At 32.6% G+C, this 11,160-nt stretch overlaps 1 protein-coding gene across 1 annotated transcript; it reads right to left on the bottom strand.

The window, feature by feature from the left end:
- Window positions 1–3,724: 3,724 nt before the first annotated feature.
- LOC25481975 (uncharacterized) lies at window positions 3,725–8,200 on the bottom strand. The gene is made up of 9 exons (XM_013610401.3): window positions 7,843–8,200; window positions 7,508–7,711; window positions 7,072–7,129; window positions 6,780–6,842; window positions 5,909–5,984; window positions 5,123–5,238; window positions 4,393–4,482; window positions 4,166–4,297; window positions 3,725–4,071 (listed from the first exon to the last, which is right to left on the bottom strand). The coding sequence occupies exons 1-9, from the start codon at window positions 8,166–8,168 to the stop codon at window positions 3,937–3,939; spliced, it is 1,200 nt and encodes a 399-aa protein (XP_013465855.1). The 5' UTR covers window positions 8,169–8,200; the 3' UTR covers window positions 3,725–3,936.
- Between the last annotated feature and the right edge of the window lie 2,960 nt (window positions 8,201–11,160).

Raw genomic sequence — 11,160 nt, 5'->3', positions numbered from 1 at the left:
TTTGCTTATTATTTTTATGGTATGGTTCAATGTACCAATAAATTTATTATAAAGCTTTGAACATTTATTTTTATTATAAAAGTGATTGGACACTTGAATGAATAAAAGATGAATCGTTTGAGAGAAGTTCAATTTTTAGATGGAGAAACTTTTGACTTATATAAAAATCGAACTCAAGATTATAAGAGTCTCAGTTCTCCTGAAAACAAGAGAATTAAAACACTTGGCATTTTTCTATAACTCAGGGACTAAACTAAAGAGAGTGATAGTTTACTGTTTATCATAATTTTAAGGGTCTTGCTAACAAGTACTCTAAGAGCATTGTTTAAGGAATCCACAAAAAGAAATTTTGTTATGGAAATACAAGTCAAACATATATAAAAGTCATAACTACACAATTTCTAATAAAAGTTACTACTTTTATATACTTAAACAATGCTTTAAGGATATTTGTTACCATTTTCCTAATTTTAATTAGAGGCTGTCATCTTGGCATTCAAATTCTAAAATTTATTTTATCGTTACATATATATGTTACATATTTTGAGCTCAACAAAAATCAATTCTAAAATACAAAGTCTAAATATGAATTGTTTAATTTTCATCTGACAACCAAATGTTCTGACTTTAGTGATAGATAGAAAAAAAAATCCGCATCAAATTCATTTTCCATTGTGACGGTATATTATTAGTTTTATTACATTTATTATGTAAAAAAAATAGACCCAACTAAATTAAATAGACACGTTCTTTAACATGTGTCCTTAATTAGAGTATATGTTTTTTTTTTTTTGAACAGGCAAATTAGAGTATATGTTAACATTACCTTTTGTCAAATGTTGTTAAAATAAAATAATAAATACATCATTTTTTTATGTAAAATTACCTTCTTTTTTTTATTCCTTAAAGAACATCTTAAGGGTAATTATTATAATTTTTCTTCAAATAATCAAACAATAAACATACTTTTTTTTAGTGGATTGTAAAGATATACACCTTATTGTCCAAAAATAAAAATATACACTTGACTCCTATATAGTGATATTGATACTTCATACTCCATTTGTTGTACTTGTTCAATCTTCAACTAATTACCAAGCACAATCGTGGGATTCATCAACAAAACCTCATGCATGAGGCTTGGTTTTCCCCACCAAATTTAAGATGGATGGTGTAGTTTAATTAGAATTGGACCAAAAACAAAAGCATCTACCACTTCTAGTAGGATGGTCCTAGCTAGTAAGGGACACTCACAAGTACTACAAATGGAGTACTACTACTTCAGGAGACAAATTAATTGTTAAGGATTAAAGCATGTCGCATATACATTTGACTCCATTAACTCCATTCTATACTAATTGTTCAAACTCTCTAAATAAATTTTGACTGAGGCAAGGTAAGGTTTACCTTATTTCAAAAACCAATGTATTTTTTGCCCACTTTTTTACTTATTGACTTGTTTTCAAGTATTGTGAGCAGCCATGCATGAACCATACTAGTAACTTGCCTTGCTCACAAGACAAGTGGTGATATCTTCCCATGGTCCCATTCGCAAAAGGCTATATAAAATGAGATTTTTATTTTCTTTCAAAATGTAATTAAAAATGATCAATTTAATCCATCCTAGTTGTGAGAAGAAATACAAAAAATATCTTATGAATTATTAAGTTTTAATTTTAAAAGAAGAAGATTAAAAATGTTGATTGGTTCGATTTATATTAAACACTTTTCTTATTTAATCAACACACATAAGTGGTAAAAGACTTGCTACTTCTTAAACAAGTTATAGCATTCAAATTTCGTAAATAGAAAAAAGAAGGAAAAATGGCGTGAGAGCTTTGTCTCCTTAAATGAATACATCCTACTTGAGTCAAATTAGGTGGGATTTAATTTGACTTTCAAATGCCCATGGTTTTGAAAAAACAATTTCCTTAAATAAATACACTTTTGACTTAGTTTCTCTTACTATATTACCCAATTCATTTTTTTTTTCAATGCAAATGAAAATAAAATGCAAATCAGGATTAAGGCCTGAACCTGTTTACAAAAGAGAGAAAGGAAGCCAAGGTTATCCTATAGCAACAAAACAAAGTGTAACCTGCCAAGAAAGCATAGAGCTGCACATGCCCCTAAAGAAATCTAATCAAATATAGCATATGTTATGCAAAATAGATGAGTATCAAAATTTCCTGATCCTCTAATCACCATATCTAGGATTGCTTTTGATAACACCATGTTTGGATCTTGTATTCACAGTATCAGAGCCAATCTCAGTAAGATCTGTAGCGATTGTGTTTTGATTTGGTGTTAGAAAGTGCTTTGGAACTCTTGGGCTTTCTAGGTCTCCCTCTCTTGACCTTTTTAACAGTGTCTGTAGTTTGTGATAAGAATTTGTGCACTTCAGGATGAGCCGCTAACAAAGCCTATTGATGCTCGATATAAGTGTCAGGCTCCAATGTGCTATCAGATGCCTGATCAGTGTCCAAATCATCTGTCCAAAATTTACTTAGAATTTTCTCACTTCAATTCATAACATTACATAAAATATTAAAAAAAAAAAAAAAAAACTTCAATATACTTGCAAAGGGATGGATAATTACATTGCATAAAATACACCGTTGGATTGAAGAATTACGTCATAAATATCATCTCTATGAAATTTTATTAAAATCTAAAATCATTTGATATGTTGTTGTTACCCATCAAGATTGATGTCAAACACATTTTTATTGAACATCGTTGATATTAACGAGTCTCATATAACATATCAAATTGCTTTTAAATTTAGTAAATTTTGTTTTTCCCCAAAAAATTTGATATACATCCATTAGTCATATAATCATATTTGGGAACTTATCTAGATATACATCCATTAGTCAATATAGTTGAATTGAAATAAGATTTGATATAACTCTTTTGAAATAAATGATGAGGATGTATGAGGTGGATTTGGTTAGTTAGAAGTTGGTTATGGATAAAACTTAGAGTTGAAAATGTAACAATGATATTATTTGGATGGTGGATAAATCTAAATTCTTGTCCACCTTGTTATAGGAGGTTTTGAGGAAGTCGGAAAAGAAAGGACTCATCTTGAGTTAGGCTTACTACTTAGATATTTTCGCATCTATCGTGGACATGATAGCTGGTATACTAGAGGTGTGTCTTTCTCGGTCCTCACAATGCTATAAGACCCCTGCAAAATATGGACCGAGCTGTCTCGCGATGTTCTGAACTTGGCTCACTTACTGCTTAAATGGCCGAACAATCCAACGCTTGGGACACACACAGTTGCAGGAGGCAAATTATCAGCATCAAGCTGCCTATTCATCCCATTCATATGAGCTGTTAGGGAAGATCGACCTATTATATATCCCTAGTGTAACTTTATTTATTGAGTGACAGGCTGACAGCCCTTCCACTCGACACTGTCATATCACTAAGGTCGAATTTTGTCCCTGCTCGACAAATGAGTCTTGCAGCCTCTGCACTCGAGGGCCACTCTCCATCTTGAGGGGATTCTTTAAGGAATTGACTATACTTCTTAAGCTGGATTTGTAGAATTCCTCGAAAAGCTCCATGAGTGCAGATTTTCTAAACTATAACTAGGCCTAATTAAAGGCTAGTAAATACGTTTAGTAAATGTATAAAAATCAAAGACAATAAGTAATGAATGTAAATATATGCAATACAGCCCAAAAGTAAATGGTGAAAAATAAAAGCAAGATTGATGAATATATTTGTGTTGGATTATTGTGTGTATGTTGCTCTCAAAATCCAATCCAATAAGTATTTATTAACCTTAATAATGGTAGTTAACTTACACTAAGATTGTCTACTACATTCTTGACTCATTAATGCACACATATACAACATGTAAGTTTCTATTAGCCAAAACTATATTGCATGATTTACGCAATGCAAATATGCCCTAGCACTTCAATCCTCAAAACGTTTGAACCAGTCACTAATGGTTCTGGCAAGGATTCTAGTATCACTCAGAGAAAAAGATTTAAGCCTTTGAGCAACAGCATCTGCTGGAGTATACAACTTACCTACTTGCCATCTTGGTTCCTGATTTCAGTGTAACCACCAATCAGTGAAAATGAAGCAACACATAATTTCAACTAAATGAAATGAACTATAGGATGGTGCAGAGAAGTTTTACCTGGATGCATGGGGTGATGTGGTTACCACTCAATCCTACTTTTTCTATTGTCCCACCAAAGGACTCCACACGAGGCTTGAGTGTTTCTTCAAGAATATTTGTTTCGTCAATTGTGTCGGAATTGAATTGCACCTTAATAGACAAAAAGAAAGACAACATCAGACATATCTTAACAATGCTAGCTGTCTTTCAAAAGTAAGTTATGAGATATAAGGTATCAGACAGACCAATAATGTGTGTTTGACATTGTACGAACTTTTAAAGCAATCACGATTTTCGGACGGTGTTGGTTTGAACTCTGAGACTCCTTGTGTAACCTGACAGAGAGATATATACACGTCAAGAAGAAATATAGAACCAATAACTTGTAAAAAAGAGTGGGTTTTAAGCATCATAGTGAAATTTTCCTTGCAAGACGTGGATATTCAACCTTGCTCATGTTGGGCTTCATACTTTTCAATCATCATCTAAGTAACACCTAAACTTCAGACTGCAGGCATCTCTGGCATCCGTTACCGACACATGTGTTACATTCAATCACTTCTATTTTATCAAATTATTATCGGTGTCTACGTGTCAGTGTCGTGTGCCTATGTCGCTGCTTCATAGATCATAATAGACCGTGGCCACAAAGATCATCATAAGCTTTTAAAGATTAACCTAAGGGATTATAAGCTTCAAATGGAAGCAAAATTAACTGCTAAAAAGAATCAACAGCAAAATTTATCCTACGAAGGTAGCTCGGTTGGTGAGATAAGGGACAATGAAGGAGTTTTAAGCAGGAGGTCCCAGGTTTGATCTCAGAAACTAATGTAACCACTAACTTACTAAGATTTGCCTATAGAAAAACCGACAGCAATATTTGACCTCCAAGGTTTTCCATTTAACACATCATACTAGTTACTTATTGAAATAAATATTGTCACACAATCTCCAAAATCAACAGTTAACACATACCTCATTCATTACCAAAGGCAGCTGATCAACAAATTTAGATAAGGAATTCAGAACTTCCTTCTCGCTTTCCTGCAGAATTGATCCAACAGTATCAAGGACCATTTTCCATGCATCTCCTACACAAGTTGCAGATGACAAGCTTAATCATCATATGATATTACATACACAAATTCTTATAGTAAATCTATGAAATGAAAAGATAAAATATACTTGTAATTAAACAAACCAATGAATTCCATAAATGTGTTAGACCTCCCATTAAGGATTACTAATAGGAGGAGAGGCCGAGAAGGCCAAAACTGACTTTGGTCAGTTTTGTGTAAAGTATATGATCCAAATCTCTGACACTTTCATATTGTTCTATGTGTGATTGCTTAAATAAGGATAACTGTCTCTGTTGATACAGTGTCCCAGCGAGTATACTTCCTGCTATAATCTGTTTCCTTCCTCTAATTTATTCTAACAATAGATACCAGTTCTAACAGAATCGCTGAGGCAATGGCAGAGCTATTGCATTAACTGATTTTAACATCAGAGTTACATCATTAGACCAGGACTTCTGAATTTAGAACTCAATTTCTAAATTCTCTACATATGAAATCTAACAGGTGCGATATTGAATGAATGAGATTATATAAAGTAAATATTTTTGCATCCTAACACATTTAGCAATGACAACAACACTTCCTTTTGAAAAACTTCAGCAGTTAGAGAAGTGAGATAGTTTACAACACAGTTAGCCAAACTGTGCAGAATTTCAAAAAAATATGCAATCTAAGGTGATACCTGGTGCATTTCTAGCTATTGAGTAAATTGGATTTGCTTCCACTATCGGCATCATCTGGCTGACTGCAGGACCTAACTGCAGGACATCAATGCAAAATTTTAATCACAATTGACACAAACAACTTACACACATGCTTTATCATCTGAAATACAGTATGAAGATGAATGATATAAGGCCATACGAAATTAAGTCATGAAGCATATTTATTTCAGTGGTTCTGATGCTGTAATAGACGGTAAGAGTAAAGGGGAATAATTGATTCCAACAGCAGCAAAATTTAATGTTCTAGACATAATAAAATTTTCTTAAACTTTCCAGTAAGTTGATGGTATGCTGATGATGCTAATACTAATTGAACTTAATTGCATCTGCGTGTATAAATGTTGCATTTCTTCATAAGCTTTCTTAAAGCATATTTATTGGCTTCCCATTTATTTGCACAGATATACAGAATCTTTAGCTATGCGAAATATGTTAAAAAAACTATATTTAAGCACATTCAGGTGTGTTTCCAACATATTCATAACCAGTGTTTAGCATGCTTACATTTGTTCCATCACCATTCACCACTTTAATTACTTTGTGTAAATCCGTATATTATCCAGTTTAAACACAAAATGTCAATAAATTGTGTCCAAACAATGTTTTATACTTTTAGGTAACATAGAAATTCCATCCTCCAAACTAAATTTTAACTTTCATATCAAAATTTTCTATGGCGACAAGCAAGGTATATATAGCCTGTTGGAAAAATCCATCTTAACCACTCCACAACTACAAAAATCAATCATTCTATTAAAGTAGCCTATGATAAAGACTCTTAGTTAAATTGCAGTATTAGAATTCAACAAGTATGAATGTTGTTAATACCTGCTCAAAGTAAGGGACAGCCTCCGTCGCTGGTCTGTTGTTGTAAGCGATTACAGCATTAGCCTTCCATAAGATACACATACCTTTTCATCACATTCCTTGAATTGATATAACTATAAGTCTATAGGGTTTACTAAAGAAAATAAAATTTTATAATCTGCATTATGCTTCCATTGCGATAAACTAAAACATGCCTATAACAACTTAATTAATATAATATTATATATCAAAACCCTTTTTGTGCATAGATAAATACAGTCTTGTACTCTAGCAGCCAGAAAAAAAACCGAACCTTGGGTAGTTTCTCAGAAAATAAGCTTCCTGTGAGAACTTGAAGAAGTGCACCATTGCTACAAATTGAAAACAAAAACACTTTTACCTGACCTTAATTCAAGTAAGATTGGTACTAACTATAAAGCTATGACACAGACATCAAACACGACATTGATATACATCAAAACCAGTAATGATTTGAGAAAGTAGAATAGTTGAATGTAACTGCATGTATTAGCATCGTATCAGACACTGACACATGTCAGATGCCCTAATACACGCGGACATCAAACACGAAATTGACACATCAAAACTAGTGATGATTTGAGAAAATAGAAAAGCTGAATGTAACCACATGTGTCACTGACACATGTTGGACATCATACACATCTTCAATTGAAAGTGTCGGTACTGCGTACTATGTACAAAACAAGCCAACTAAACTAAGAGCATACCTATGACCAACAGAGAAAACAGGAAGGCCTCCAAGCTGAGCAGGTGACAAATTGGCTTGAGGCAACCCAGATGTCAGCAGTGTATCCAAAGAAGAATGAAACTTGTCATAGACTTGTTTAGCAGCTAGGGAATGATCAAATGTCACATTATAAGGCACCACCACAACAACAAAACCTTCCTTAGCCAATAACTCTATAAGATATCTACAATTTACAAAATGAAAAAAAAAAAAAAAAACTTGAAAATTAAACTACCAACATGAAAAAAAATCAAACTTTACATTAAAAAAAAAGGGGGTGGGGGGGGGGGGGGGGGGGGGGGTAAGAGAGAATACCCATAAGTAAGTTGAGGAATAGCACCAACAAAAGCACCACCAATGAATTTGATTATAGCTCTAGGTTTGGTGGAAGTAGGTGGTGGAATCACAAGACAAGAATTCAAGTTTGTGTAAATCTTGTTACTACTATTGTTTCTTCCAATATACATATCAGAAGCTATGTTTGTAGTAGCTGAAACTATCTTAGTAGACAAAGATTGAAGTTTGAAACATTTGTTGAATGAATTTGAGTGTTGATATTTCAATCCATGAAACATAGACAGGTACCTAGTATTCTTTGAAGAGAATGTGAAATTGAAATTTGAGGAAGTTGCCATTTCCATTGTGAAGTGTTGTGGAAAGTGTTGCAAAGTGCAAAGTGTAATAATTTTATTTGATCTTTTCTCCTAAAAAAAAAAAAAAGGAAGTTATAATTTTTTATTAATGAATTATTTATTTATAGTATTATTTTTGTGTTGTACATTTGTCTCTGAGACTGTTTTTCTTTTTATGGTAATGGTAATGGAAAGTAGCACAAATGATGGTTTATGTGTGTTGAAGATTTAGCCACGATTTTGAGGTCTCTCCATGTTGTTTAAGTTTGCGGCTCACTTTAAACACTTTAAAATATTGGTAAATACTAACAAGTGTTCTCAAGACATTTGATAAAAAGTTTAAAGTAGATATATTATCTTCGAATTTGTGTATTCAACTCATTAGAACATCAAAAAACAATTATATATATATATATATATATATATATATATATATATATATATAAGTTATCAATTGTTTTTATTTTTGGATCCTTAACAAGCACCCTTAGAACCCATTTGTTGTTAATATGAAAATGTTAGACGGTTTTTATTTATTATATTTTTGTTAATGATTAAATTGAACCACGAGAAAATTGTAAATGAATATTCATTGGTAAATTTTAAAATCTTATTGGTTTCAACGTTTTGATGAAGAGTTTAGAGACTTTTGATATGTTTGAAATCATATTGTGTAAATTTCTATAGAAGTATGAATTCCGCAAAATCTCGTGATTTTTGTAGAAATTTTGTGAGTCTTATATTAGTTTTAACCAATCAATAAAAGTATATGGAAAATTGTGTGTTAAAAAATGCGATGCTTGAGATAGTAAAAATGATGTAAAAAAGTTATGCAAAAGTGATGATTATTGTAACAAAAATACACATCAAATTCATTTCAGGTGGTTAATGAATAAAACAAAATACATGCTATATATGTGAGATATATCTTGAGCTTCTCTAACAACAAATGTTAGTTATCATTTCATTTTCAAAAATAAATGTTGGTTGATATTTTTGTTAACGATAGAAGTTGAACATATAACCTCTTTTATCAATCACTCACACCTTCAACAAACACTAACAAATTGACAATAAACATACACTAACATTGGTTGTTTAAAAAAAGTTTTGATTTTAATACTCATTCGATCAAACTGGGTGTTACATATTCAAGCACTTAACTACATTTTGGTGAACAATTTTGTTAACGAAATTACCCTTAACAATTCAATTTGTTTTAGTTGAACATTTTTACGTTACCCATAATAATCTAAGAATTTTTTTAAAACTTATAAAATATAAATACAACAAAATACAATTGAAAAATACGGATAAACGGACATATACTATCCGTCTCCACGCATATCGCAGTGACTAATCCCTCAAGCTTTGCAGGACCTAAATAGGTGGCAACTCTACCTTGTGGTGATTAATCCTCGAGCCTTACAGGACTCAAATAAGCGGCAACTCTCTAACGAATTTTAACGTTGTTGCATGCTCAAAGGTGAATTCGTGTATCTAAACTTTAATTAAATTAGAAGAGACTTGTGTCATCTCATTCAAATACTCCTGGATAGTTTAATGTTATTTTTCACATATATTATTTACTAAACTTCTTAAAAAAATATTATTTACTAAACAAAATCTTTATTCTAACATCAATATAATTTATTTTCCGGTCAAAATAAAATAGAATGTTTTATTATTTTTATACTAATATTTTATTCATTTCAAATCAAGTCTTTTATCATAAATTTGACTTTTAAAAGAAATATTATTTTTTATACAAAAATAAATAAATTCAAAATCTAACGGAAACATTGCGTGAAAAAAACACACAATTGAATAAAGATCTTATCAAAAACAGATTAAGATATTTGATTTTTTTATTATACAAAAAAGAAAAAGAAAAGAAGATAAATATTAGTTTTTCTAAAAACAACAAAAAAAAAAGACTATTACTTTTCCCACCCTGCTGCCTTCTCGCGCACCCTGCAAAATTTACTAAAATACTCCTGGTCCGGATCACATAATCCGGATCAGATTGTTAGTGATTTCCGGAAACAGAAATTCGGACCAGATGTTATGTAATTTTCTGTGTCTTTCTTTGATGTCAAATGTCTTTGTTGACCATTATATGAACCTCACACAAGCTGCAATGCATTGCAATTGCAGGGTTCATATGAACGGTCAACAATGACCATGACACCATCGACACCCCTAAAAAACTAAAAAACATTTGAAGAAAATGTAAGAAAAGAGGTGAAGTGAAGAATGAAGGTATTTGTTGAAGATAAAAGTCTATTTATAGCCTAAAACAACTCCTAGGTCATTACAGTCAATGAAAACGTGTTAGTGGTTGTTGTAACCGTCCAAACCCACATTAATGGCTCTGAATCTTTCCGGATTTTACATTCTGAAATGTCCTTAGCCGTATAGGAAGTGCCAACTTTTCCTCGTTCACCACCATTATCGCATTAATCCGGAAAACAGATGTGCTTTCTGGATTATATATTCCGGAATGCATCAGTCATGACCGGTGGTCTGCACCACACGTTTTTGTCGGTGGTCAAGTAAAAAAACGTGGTAAAACGCATTTTTTGACTGCATTTATGGCCTCCCAACCGTTTTTGACCCACTCTCTATAAATAGCCTTCCAAACCCCACCATTTCTCACACCATCCTCTCCCACCCTCTCCCCCTCTTCTTCCTTCTACAACCATGGTTTTCCATCGTTGACCTTTCATAGATAAGGGCCTCGTTGAAAACTTTCAGGGTTTGTATTAACGGTCAATGAGGATGGAACCACGCTGCAACGAAACGCGGTTTATCTGAGGGTTACGTGGGTCAGTGTGGTTCTTAGCTTGGCATGTCTGGGCGTAAGTTTGAGCATCCCCCATCTCTCTTAGGGGCATTGTTTTCTTCTTCCCACCCTCCTCTTCCCTCCTCCTCCGGTTTTCCTCCAATAGGCAAACTACTGGTATGTCCCATCACATACCAGTGGTTAGGCTCTTAGGAG

Source organism: Medicago truncatula, chromosome 1, assembly GCF_003473485.1.
Source record: "Medicago truncatula cultivar Jemalong A17 chromosome 1, MtrunA17r5.0-ANR, whole genome shotgun sequence".
Lineage (NCBI taxonomy): Eukaryota > Viridiplantae > Streptophyta > Magnoliopsida > Fabales > Fabaceae > Medicago > Medicago truncatula.
Note: the sequence above shows the minus strand (reverse complement) of the source record. Positions and strands in the feature narration are given on the sequence as shown.